Below are 13,354 nucleotides of genomic sequence, written 5' to 3'. Positions count from 1 at the left end.
TTAATGAAGTTTTAGGTGGCTATTTGGCGACCCTTTTCTTCTATATATAGGATATGTTTTATATGTTTAAAAGAGTTTTTAGAGATGTTTTGTATGTTTAAAAGAGTTTTTAGAGAGATGATATGATGCAATTTTTGAGACGTCGTGGAAAAGCTTGAGAGCTTGTTCCATCTCTTCCTCTTCTTTTAGGAAAGCTTGCAAGCTTCTCCTTCTTTTCGTTTTAGCTTCTAATCTCTTCTTCTCTACGCAAGTTCCACTCCACCTGTATTCTTCTTCTAGAGCATTTGGAAGTTGTTTGTTGGCCGATTTTGGGAGACATTTGCCGGAGAAGTTTGGTAGGATGTTGGATCCTTTTGCAGTGGTGGACCCTCGGTTTGCAAGCCTAAGCATTATTTTTCATATATTTTCCTACTCTCGTTGCATGTGAGGAAACCGCTTGACGGTTGTTCTGATAATAGCATTTTTATGTTATAATTTTGTTTCGTTTGATTTAACTTTTCGTTTATCTGGATGTTTGTTTGGATGTTTGCAAGTTAAAGTGAATCGAGTTTGGTTTTATTGTCCTTGTGTTCTCCAACTTGGCTTTTCTTTCTAGTTTGCTTACATCAAGTTTGGTATCAGAACGGTTTAGCAAATCCCGATTTGTCAAGTGAGTCTTGGTGAGTCATAACAGTTGTTTTGTGAGTCTTGTTATCAAGTGAGTTTAAGTTTTGTTGAGTCTTCTTTTCTTTGTTTAGAAAAAAATGAAAAAAGATAAAAATAGTGATCCAGTGGAAGAATGCAATCCAGAAAATATTGAAGTGTTAATTCCAATGGACAGATGGATTCCATCAAAAGGTGATTCAACAAATCCCCTACAGAATGAACTATATAAGCTTCAGGTGAAATTGCATATGAGTACTGAAAACTATTTGAAGAAAAAGAAATTGTTACAAGACCAATTCAAGCAAGAACGTGGGAAGATTTTAAAGAAATACGAAGACATGATTCAAGAGCTTGATGTGCTTCCGTCGTCTCCTCGGATCAAATCTAAAGCAACCTCATCGGGAGATGAATTCTTTCAACCGGAGGAGAATTGATGTAGGCAAGGGGGGGGGTCATATCAAATTGGGTCCTTTTGTTCTTTGGGCTGCTTGTTGTTTCTCGGTTTGGTCCTTGGCTGCTCTCAGATTGGGCTTTGGCTTCATTAGAATTGAGCTGATATCTTGGAATCTACTTTTGATATAGCTCATAAATGCTTGAGCTGATGTTGAGCTTATTAATGGGTGGTATAATTGCACTTCCTATCTCATAAATTCATAAAGGTATGTGGAGCTTGTTTCTTCCCATTCTTATGTCTCCTTGGTTTCTTCCTTGAGAATAATTGTTGTGGGCTGGTTATCTTTTCGGTTTTCTCCCTGACTGCTTTCCCGTGACTTCCTCTGTCTCGTTTCCTGTGTTGGCTCCTCAGGTCCCTCCCTGGCTGTGTTCCCGTGGTTCTTTGGCTATGTCCCGTTGCTTCTCCAACCCGTTTTTTGTGCTGTTTTTTGGGAGCAGTTCTGTGGTATCTTTTTGGCTGTGTTTCCGGTGGCTTTCCTTCCTGTTTATTATGCAGATTTTGGGAAATGTTTGTGGTGTCTTTTGGCCCTTCTTCTTCTCCTTTCCTGATTGGTTTTAATGAAGTTTTAGGTGGCTGTTTGGCTGCCCTTTTCTTCTATATATATAGGAGATGTTTTGTACGTTTAAAAGAGTTTTTAGAGAGATGACATGATGCACTTTTTGGGAGCCTAAACCTGCGGGTTTTGTCGTGGAAAAGCTTGAGAGCTTGTTCCACCTCTTCCTCTTCTTCTAGGAAAGCTTGCGAGCTTCTCCCCCTTTTCTTCTCAGCTTCTAATCTTTTTCTTCTCTCCGCAAGTGACCACCCCACCTATATCCTTCTTCTCGACGATTGGCAAAGCTTCTTTAGGTGTCTTTATTGTGTCGTTTGTAAGTGACTAAGTTTGTAAGTCCTTTTGTATTATAAAGTGAAGTTATTTTTGGTTTATTTGTTGTATTTTGTCTTTTTGGATATTTGTGCAATTTTCTTTTATCCCAAGAAGAGTTTTATTTCGCTTGCAAAAATTTGGGGCTTTTCCCAAATTTTTGCTTGCATCAAGTTGGCACCTCGGTGGTGGAAATCTCTCCTTCTTCCCACAAAATCAGCACCCCTCCTTTCGTATCCCATACTCATCTTCTCTCTAAAAAGTGGTTCTAGAGGTGGCATGCCGTCCTCTCCTTCGAGATTTTTCCTCCCCCTAAACGGGGTTCGGATTCCCTCCTCTCCCATGGCCGTCGGTGGTCTCCCTTGCTTCTGATGTTGCCGGATTGGTCTTCACCTCTAATAATTTCTTCAAAATCTCTTCCATCAAAGTGAACTTTCCTTCCCGTTCGTTGTTGGAGGAAATTTGATTTTGAAAATCAGATAATTTTCCTTCAAATCTGATTTTAGTTGACCAATTTCACCTTCCAAAACTTCGACCTTCTTTCCGGTCATCTTTCTTCTCAAGATTTGTGAGAGGATCTTCTTGCGGACGAAATTTCCTAGCTTAAATTTCAGGATTTCCGCCGCCGATGGTCCCAAGACAACGCTCTGATACTAATTTGATAGGAAATACTTGAGTTCGCAAGTAATCCAAGAGGAAATATTTGAGTTCGCAAGCAACCCTAGCAATAATTGATAAAAACAACGAGAACACAGAAGAACATGATGAAAACAACCCAAAATCAATGGATTCTATTAGGAAAATCCAAAGCAAGACAAACACAAAGCAAGATACAATGATCCTCAATTCGAGAGGAGGATCGTTCTCTCCCAATCTCTAGAAGAAGTTTTAGATCCCAAGACACCAAGAGAAAACTCCAAAGAATACAATAATCATGCATAACCCTAACTGTAAACAAGCTATACTATTAATATAATAATTCCCTAATTCAAACATCCATAATTCAAAATTTCTCTCTCACCCTAGCCGCCCAAATCTCTCTCCACAATTTGCTCCAAGTGGGGCCCACTAATGTGGGTGGCAAGCTCCAAAGGAGGCAGACATGTTCCGCCTCCTGTATACTTGAGCCGGCCTCTAGGCCGGCTAGGTGGTTCAGGATGAACCGGCCTAACACATTACATTTGGTATTGATTTTGTTTCCAATTAGAAGAATATTGATAATAGAGGAAAAATATCTTCAGGCCAATAGCAAACGTAACAAAAGCTCAGAGAGTTCACGCTGCAAAAGATCCAACAAAAGCCCATGCTACAAATCCCAGGAAGCCTCCAAGAGCCCCCATGAATGTCAGAACAAAAGCTTCCCAGAGACGAGAGAAATAAGACCAACAATACCGGATAGAGATAACAATAACAAAACAAATGAATTGAAAACCAAGAATTGACGCAATAACAAAACAAAGTCACCGAATATCCAATAAAAAACCCAAGAAATTTGAGTTAACAGAGAAACCAAGTAATTTTAAAAAACCACATGGAGTTATACATATTAATAATCAAGAAAAGGTAAAAAAAAAAAAAAAAGGTAACACCTTTAGATTAGATAAAAGAGAATGAGGGTAAACAAAGTCCAAAATCAAGTGGTTCGGCTAAAGAGATGGCTTTGCGCAAAAGCAAAACAATACCGACAGCACAGAATAATAAAAAAGATATTTCATTACTAAATTCGAAAGAGAATGCTTAGCAGTAAGAAACTTGGATTATTCTGATGTTATTTATAAAAAAATAATGTCTAAATATTACGTCAACACTATTTTCTTAATTAGCCTGAAATGAAATTGATCCTATCAAAAGTAATTGATCGGGAAAATTCAACCTATCCCTCACGCCAGCTCAAAATGTTGATAGAGACTTCTTATATGCACAAGCACTCATAAACAATTATTCATACCACTCGTAGGAAATCACTTTAAATTAACAAGATTCCTTTAACTAAAATTTGGTAGTTAGATGTGAAATTAATTAATTAAAGAACGGTTGGAAAGATATACATAAAAAGAATATATCATTTTGTCATCACAGATGTGCCAATGAACCTAATCTACAAATATCAAAGGGCTTTGAATCATAACATCTTGAGAGTATGGTCAACAACCATGAGTTAACTCCTCACAAATGTTCCAAGCACACAAAGGTGGATGTATGGGTCAAAAAATGTGCTTTCAAAAATATAGATTGTAGCATATTCATACATGTATATTTGTATGAATCAATGCATATATGTACAATAACATGTACATTCTATAATTAAATATGAATTTCAAATAAGTTGTGTTAGTGAATAGCTCGTTTTCAAATAAGTTAACAAAAAAAAAACGAAAAGAAAAGTTGTCTCATTTTCTTAACAAGCTGATTCTAGGAATAGTTTAGCAAGATCAAACTCTACTCATTTACACCCCACTGACAAAAGCTCAGAAGCATGGCATGACCATCATTTGTCCACAAATTTCAGCTTTAATCAAATGGGATGTATAAGAAATATATGTGGTTTAGTTTATGGGATTTTGATTGATGGATCGGTTATCATAAAGCTAATCTAAGTTAAATTTGGAGCTTAACTCCTCAAGAAGGCATGAGAATTAAGCAAAATTTAGCAAGCTCTTTGGCTTTGTGTTGTCCCAAATTAATTAGGATGGGCTTACTTTCATTAGGAATGGGAGTTATGACCACAAGGACTAGAAAATCTTAATCCTGATCTAACTGCCTTGCTCTATAAATAAGTTAGCCAGATGATAAATGGTTTGATGGACTAGTTAACATTTATATTGACCTTGCTAATTAATGTGGGTACTACACCCATTAGAAGATTCATTGCAGGGACTTATAATTTTGAAGATTAAGAAAGCCCAATAATGACTTTTAAACTATAAGTAAGTTGGCACGATTAATTAAATTTAATTCCATTAGGCTTGCTTGTTTTATGTCAATCCATTATTAGTTTGTGACTTATATTCGGAAGTTAAAACAATAGGATTTAAACAATGATGCAATTTGATTAGAACTGTCACATGAAACTTTGATGGGAGTATTAAGACTTCAACTGTACTCATTAGAAATGCTTAATGAACTAAGATTTACTACCTTATATTTAAGGGGATTCTGAAATATGTCTATTGTTTTGACGTTAAAATGATTTATAAGGATGGGTCTTACATTCATGTCCTATGGATAAGATAGCCCATATGGGTCAAATGAATCCTATAAAAAAGCAACCTATGTGGTGAGTCTCACGACCTCGCCATGAAAACAAAGCAACCCTCAACATGTAGGCGATGCCATGCATAGTGTTATTTAGTCATTTAAAATCGATTTAATTTGATTTTTGTTCATGAATATTTTAAACAAAAGAAAGACATCATCATTTCCTCCCTTTTTTTGAATTCATAATCAGATTGTAGAATGTTCATGAATATTTTAAACAAAATGTGTCCTTGTCAATGACTCTTTGATAACAAGAGGTCCAATTTTATCTCCGGTCATTGTTTAAAACTGCTCAATTTTGAGGCACGCTTCAGGGTGAGGCGCATGCAAAATGCCTTGAGACTTATACCTCTAGTGTAAGAAAGAGGCATATGGATCAATTATTTGATGACACAATCAACGTGTCTTGAGCCGCATGTAATGAGACCTACTCCACTATTGCAGGGTTTTAAAGGCGTTGAATGTCTTTTTCAGGGTTTAAAGGAGTCGGGTTTCTTTTGATAATCCAAATCCCAAGTGGAGTTATAAACTACACCAGGTAGATCTTAAATTTTGACCTTCTTGATGGAAGAAGGAACAAAAGCAACAAAAATTAATAAAAATATTAGTATAAACTTTATGTAATAGAAATTATAAAAGTCAACCCTTATGTCAAATTAAAGATCATTTTCAGTGAGTAAAACAGTGAGTAAAACAATAACATAGGAACGTCAACAATATGAAAATTTCTTTAATAATGATACTATTCATTTCTAAAATGACCAAAAAAAGGTCATTATTGAGTTCTAAGTGATAGAAACATCAACAAAAATAAAAGCTCTCCCTAGCATTAGATCAAACATTGATGAAGGGAGACAACCCTTATGTCAAATTAAAGATCTGCAATAGAGGTGTGGCCTTCAAGCCCAATTAAAATGAAGATAACAACAAAAGTATTCATGTTAATAAGAAAAATGATTAACGGTTCTTGAGTAGTTCATTTATGAGGCATTTTTTGTATTTATTTTAGTTTTCTTTTTTTATTAATGTCAAAAATCGATGAGCCTAGATCTTAAAGATGAATCAGGTAAATTATAAAAATCATGCCATCCCAAGTCTTCTTTAGCTTTTATATGAGTTAAGGATAAAAACATCCTGTCAACTTAATTCTTTTCTCGCGGACAATTTCATCAATAAAGACAACAGTCAATCTACCTAACTAAATCCAATTAGAGGTCATGTGCATCCCTGATAATGGCAAAGTTGAATAACCATACTTAACACTATCTAACAACAACAAGATTACCATCATATTTTCCTCAAGTATGGTCTGTGGAGGCAAGCTTTCCACTCACTAAACTTGGATTAAAGATCAATAAAGAAATACAAAACTCTAGTTGGACTGTAGATCAAGGATGCAAAGGTCTTCAAGCTCTGACTAGATTGAAGATCAACACCGCAAAATCTTTGCATTAATGCCAAGGTTGAATAATAGGCATTGACAAATGGTATGGTTAAGCAACACTAGTTGCCAGATGCAAGTGAGGGGAGACCAGAAGGTGTGACCTAGAGTGAAAGTAAAGATAACGAGTTCAGCAAATTACAAGGGCAGCTATTTGAGAAGAAAAATGGGAGCGGGACCTGAATGTAAGAAAGGATTGAAGAGTGCAAGGGCAAGGAAAGTCACAATAGAAAAGAGGTAGAGAACGAAGATGCAAAAGAGACAAAGAGCAAGAAAGTGTAAAGAGGGGAGATGAGCACAAGGTTTCACGCAAGTAAAGGTAAAGATGCATGGGTCATCGAGGGTTAAAGATGGGTGCAAGAGAAGGAGATGAGCACTGAAATTTTCCTGTGTTTGATGTGAGCATGAGAGAGTGGGAATCATAAGAGGGATGTATTAGAGGAATGTTTATTAGATGATCAGGTGAGGCGTAAATTATGGGCTTTAACGGTAAGGATGCACTTGAGTTCATGGAAGTCAAAAGTCCTTGCATTTATGTGTTTATGGTGTCTCAATGATATAGGCTCAAGATTTAATTTCAAGGCAAAAAAGGCAAGTAAAATTATAAAATGTCACATCAACCAATGATCAAAAGTTATGTTTTCCTAAATAATCACTTAAAGAAAATAAAACTTTTCGAGATATACAAGCTGTCCTAAATTCTAGCCCATTACCATCTCATGCCATTTTTCAAGAGCATAGAAAATTTATCCCAAAGAAGTTTATCATGGTGTCTAAATGATACAGGATGAAAATTTAATTTCAGGGCAAACAAGGCATGTAAAATCATAAATGTTAAATCACCAATGATCACAAGTTATATTTTCCCAAAAAATCACTTTGAGAAAATAGAACATTTCAAGAAATACAAGCTATCCTAAATTCTAGCCTACTACCATGTAATAACAATTTTCAAGAGAATAGAAAATTACCCCCAAAAAATTTATTAATTATGATTAGGACTTAAGGCCAAATATAAACAGGTAACAGGTAAGGCCAATTACAAATAAGGATGGCTAAGACTATATGGATATTGAATTCTAAGTAGGATTCAAGGAATATTCTACTTAAAGAATGATCCATGCTCAAACATGTGATCACAACCCTAGGAACTAAGGAGTATAAAGTCTAAGAGCTCGTCGGAACCATTCCACCACTTAGCTGCTGCATGAACACAATCTTTCCTAAGTAATAGAACATTATTACCATCTTTGGTTCTAATATCACTGAAGCTTCAAATAGTCAAGCTAAAGTATTCTGAGCTTCCAGCCAAACATTATAAAATTTGCCACATGAGGATGTTATTCAATGCTCCATATAGATATTCAAACTATTTTAGCTTGATTATACAGCACATTTGATAATCTTACATAACTTTATGTTGAGGAAAAGGATGCGCAATGCATCTTTAACAGTCCAAATCCTGAATAACAGAGTGTCAAGAGACATGGACACAAAGAACATATATATATATATATATATATATATATATATACAGGGATCATGGTTTAGCTATATATATATATATACAAGGATCATGGTTTAGCAATGCATTTCACAGCAATAACATTTTTTTTTGATACTGCACCACCACCTTCCCAGTTAAAAACATATGGTACAAGTATAGGTAGATGAAAATAAGTCAACTCTATAATGGAAATTCTTGTTAATGAAAAGGAGTAAATCCTTATCTAATTGTTGCATTTAACAAAAATGGGAGATGCGATAAGTAGGGAAAAATGCTTGAATTCTGACCATGCAGGCACATTCCAAGCGTTGCTCTCCATTCAACACGTTATTAGATTATATAACACTGTTATGTGCAATATTCAACCATATTTTTTTATATTAGTTGTAGAAATTCTTACAAAGGAAATTTAAAATGAGGTACATTAATTGATTGACTTCAGTTAATAATACATACTCTAAAATATGTGAAAATTTGGAAGAATAAAAAAATATTTAGAACAAAGAGAACTTAGATATGCAAATTTCATGATATGATATTAAAAATTCTCAATCATTATTATTAGAAGATAAAATGACACCTAGGTGTGATAGATTTAAATATCTTGAATCTATAATATAGAAAAATAGAGATATAGATGAAGATGTAACTTATAAAGTTAAGGATAGTCTATTAAAAAGAGGAGTGCCTAAAGGATATCATTCCATAAGATACCTAAAGGCAAAGTTTATACAATCACAATTAAGCCAACAGTCAGCTATTTTCTATCGCTAAAAAGAAAATATTTCTTATTTCGAAGTTAAGAATGCCATGAATGAAAATATTGATGAAAAACAACAAAGGATAAATAAAGGATTAATTATATTTCAAAAACCATGTTGGAATGACATATATTGATTTAAGTTATTTATACATGACAAATAGTAAAATATACACCCATTAGACATATAAATAAAACTTATGTCAAAGGATTAAGAAGGGGGTGAATAGACCTAAGATAAAACAAATAAAATTGTTCAAAATGATTTGAGAACATTAGGTCTAACATCTTATGCAACACTTAGCAAAAATAAATAAAAAATGATAATTCATTTAGCTAAACCCAATTAATTGAAAAAAGAATGGTGGTGATGATGATGATATAGGTTTCACAAAACTCAAAAACTTACTATTGTAAATCATGTCAGTTTGATCGAAGAACAAAAGACTCCACAAAATGAACAAATATAAATGCTTTCTAAAAGGATAAGTCATGGAAGTGTGAATTACATCAAAAATTGAAGTGTGATCGCTTTTTAAAATTATCTCAGCATTTCCTTATTGGTATTTGGTATTATAATTCTTCTATTATTCAATATCTTAACCGCAAATAGTTGTTGATTAGGGAGGAAAAAGAGTTCAATCATTATTGAGCTATTCATACCATTGCCATCATTAATATGAAGCATTTACGTTGAATTGAATGTCTAAAAAAATTAATAAGTGCTTTAAAAAAAAAGCAATATTTTGTGGACTCTAGGAAAATAAATTAGGCTTTTAAGAAAACAAGCAACTGAAATTATGCATTGTTATCGAAGGCAACGTCAAGATAGTAGAATCATTCTAGACTAGCCTAAATCACTTAGGTTCACTTTGATGCAATAGAAAAATCCTTAACTAGCTCATAATCCTTACTCTTACTCGAATTGTTGGGTAAATGTTGTAATCCCCACAAGTATCAAGTGATAATGGAGTTTAATGTTGAGATTTAAAAAGTAGATACTTCAATTATAAATCTATATCAAATCCTCTGTTTAAAATTGCGCAGTAAGAGGCGCGCCACTGCGCAATTTGACCCAAAAATGCCTCGAGGCTTACGCAATTCCTCTCCTGACAGAGGCGTACGCCTCACCTGGTCTGAGGCGCGCCTCAGAGGTGCAATTGTGCAATTCTGGGTGAGGCTTAAGCCTCATAGAACCGGCCCCACCCACTTAAAATGAAGTCTTTTCTCCCCTTAATCCCGCACGGCTTCCAGGTTATCCCAAAATTTTCCTTCCCGCAGCCTGTGTTCGCAAAACAGAGGGGTTCCCGCACGGTCGGCTTCCCTTCCCGCCACCTCTCCCGCCGGCGCCGCCTCTCTCCGGCGAGCATGAAGTGTCCGGCCGCCCTCTAGGAGAACTCCACAATCAATTTTAAGTATTTTTTTTTAGTTTAGGACTAGATTTTTCAAATGAAAGAAAATCTAGGATTTTTTTTTTTTTTGATTTTTTGTGTGTTTTTGGATTTTTGCTTTAGGAAATATGGTTAGAGGCAAAGAAAAGGCGAATACGTCATTGCGGCGTGACTCTTCTTGGAAATATAGTGTGCAAGTTGACGTAAATGAAATACACTTTATTCAGTTCTGATTATCTTTTTTCTTCTTGAAAACAGTTGAATGGTGAATCCAATTTGGTGATTCCACCCCTAAGTTATAGAGTTTTGCTATAAGAGTGTTGGGCCTCACTTGTTCTTCTTCTGGGTGTGAACGTAACTGGAGTACATATATTCAAGTGTAAACAAAGAGAAGAAATCGGCTATCAACACTCAGAATGAACTCTCTCGTATATATTATGCACAACAAGAGGTTAAGAGATAGGAGATTGAGGAATAAGGGGTTGAAGGATGATGAGGACCTGTTGGTGTGTGATGATGTGTCATTTGATAATGAGTGGTTCATAGATGATGAGACAGATTTGCCATTATCAGACTTACAGCTAGAGAATCTAAGTGTGGATGTCTTGAGGGACGAAGCATATCAAGTGGGCACATCCACTAGTACCACACCACACACATCCACTAGCTCTGCAGCACAACAATCAAGTAAAGGTATTCCACACCGTCTTATATTCTATTGCATTATATTTATATCAAGTGAGCAATTAACATGATAATGATCTTTTCTCTTATTGAATAGGGAAGAGAAAATTGAGTTATATTGAAGATAATGATGATATGACATTCATAGATACAATTGGAGATAAAGATTCTCTTGAATACCCACTTAGTGATGGAATATGATTACATTTTATATGTTCATTGTACTTTGGGAGTTTTGTTAAACTAATATTTTGTGATTTGTACTTTGGGACATGATTTAATTGCATCTATTTTCTTACTTTCCACTATTTTCATATATCATTTAGATGTTTTTATTGTATGATAGAATCTAGCTATTATTTACCTGCTAAAACCCTTAATTTCTCATTTACGCAATTCTGCATCCGTGAGGCTTACGCCTCATACTGCCTCGAGGCTTACATCTCGCCTCACAGACGAAAACCGCCTCGATTCTTAATTACGCAATTTTAAACCTTGATCAAATCCTAGTGGTGAAACCTATCAATGTAGTAGATTTTAAAAAAAAAAACAATATTGATAAAAATAATAATAAAATGAAGATATCATCAAAAGCTCCTTCCAATAGCACATTTTTCATGAAACATGCTAGCATGCAGCATGTTCAACCATTTCACCAAAAAATGTAAACTAAAGTTAACATTTTCCCTAAAATCTTAAAATTTCTTTAAACATCTTCATCCTTTATATTAAATGTTAGCATCCTTTAATATTTTATTACAAAATTCTGCAAAGCTGATATTATTGCTTTCATTGGCTTTTTTGCTTTCCCTGAGGGCTCCCCCAAGGCATTGTTAGCTTCAAAAAATTAATATAAATGAATATTAAATATTAACCAGTTCATAGAACTTCCACATAAAGTATATCTAAAGAGAAGTGGTGAGGAAATTTTTAAAACATTAATTCCATTGCAAAATTAACATGAAATATGATACACCTCAAGTTTTAATGGCATGAACCTCCATCGGTAAGGACCAACTAATTCTTATATTTTGAATCATGCTTATCATAGCTTATAAGGTGAACCTAACTCAAGTAAAAGCCACAATAGAAAATGCCTATTGAACCATTAACAAAAATGCTAGTTGCATCTTCCATCAGATAGCATGGGATGAGACTTTATAAAAGACCTTTTATCTTTCTAAGTATAAGAGACATATGATTTGAGAATCAAAATGGGAACCTAAGGAAAAAGCAGAATTTACTCCAACCAATTCAAGCTATTGAGTTTATTGTAGGTACTTGCATTTAAAACGAACATTTCCTAACCAAATTATTTGAAAGCTGATCATTGACCAGATTCATAAAAATAATGTTCTCATCTACCAGATCAAGCAAAATTAAATTGGGATTGGGCGCGGGCGCATTTTGATAAAATAAAAAAGATTAATAAGCCCTAAAAAACATTTCAGTTCTACGACTCACAGATATATCCTCCCATGCTGGCTCGGGAATCGGCAGCCACAATGACGCCTTCTTTGAATATAAAGGCAAGAGTCGTCGTTCCTTTTGCCGGCTTCACCATCTGGACGGCGTTCTTCTGAAACCCATCAAACTGTAGAGTGAACCAAAGGGAGTCAGTTAGCCTACTCAGAAAAAATTAACCCAAAATCACTTGGTCCTGCAGAATGAAAGACGAGTGCAAAAGATTATAAACTGACATCAGTGCAGCCGGGTAGATCAAAGGCGGGTGACGCCGTGAAGTCACTTGACAGGACGTTGAGCCCCCTGCTAGGCGGGACGAAAGCTTCGAGGCCGCTTGTGTCAAGCTTCATTTTGGGAATCTACAAACAGAATGGAGAAGATGAAAACCTAAAAATCGAGCCAAGTAGAAGAAGGAAGATCGTGGAAGCAAAATCCTAAACTTAAAACACGGGATGTTTGGCTGCCGGTACCTAAAGTGCTCTGTGGCCACTCGGTAGGGGAAAATTGCGGTTCAAGAAACCTAAAAGAAAGCAACCATGGGACTGCCCGGCCCATGCTGGTGATTTGTAGTTAGCCCCTTTATAAATAAAAAAATTAAATAAATGAATATACGTTGAATAAATCCTCGCCTTTAATTATTTGACTATTTTTTTTTTTTTTTAGAAAATGCATATAGCAAGATTTTATTAAAAAAGAAATACAAAAGAAACTAAGTGATTGTTCCACAATCACAATCCTCCTTGAGTAACAAGGAAAATCTAGGAGGAACATTATTACAATTGAGACTATCCCAAAAAAAATCTAAGGAGCAAGCATAATTAGCACAGTAATCAGCTAATTTATTGTTATTTCTATTGACAAAGTTGAAGAAAACCTGATTGAATTCGG

General features: G+C 35.0%; 1 protein-coding gene across 1 annotated transcript in view; it reads right to left on the bottom strand.

Moving 5' to 3' along the window:
- Positions 1-13,026, bottom strand: part of LOC110114653 (proteasome subunit beta type-5) — a 39,838-nt gene extending 26,812 nt beyond the window's left edge. The window contains exons 1-3 of the mRNA XM_020847599.2: positions 12,937-13,026; positions 12,703-12,825; positions 12,467-12,596 (exon numbers count right to left, since the gene is read on the bottom strand). Of these exons, the coding sequence (XP_020703258.1) occupies positions 12,467-12,596; positions 12,703-12,816 (244 nt within the window). The 5' untranslated portion in view covers positions 12,817-12,825; positions 12,937-13,026. The remainder of the gene's footprint in view (positions 1-12,466; positions 12,597-12,702; positions 12,826-12,936) is intronic.
- Positions 13,027-13,354: the final 328 nt, after the last annotated feature.

The sequence above is a fragment of the Dendrobium catenatum genome, unplaced genomic scaffold, assembly GCF_001605985.2.
Source record: "Dendrobium catenatum unplaced genomic scaffold, ASM160598v2 fragScaff_scaffold_917, whole genome shotgun sequence".
NCBI lineage: Eukaryota > Viridiplantae > Streptophyta > Magnoliopsida > Asparagales > Orchidaceae > Dendrobium > Dendrobium catenatum.
This window is presented reverse-complemented; position numbering and strand designations above follow the sequence as displayed.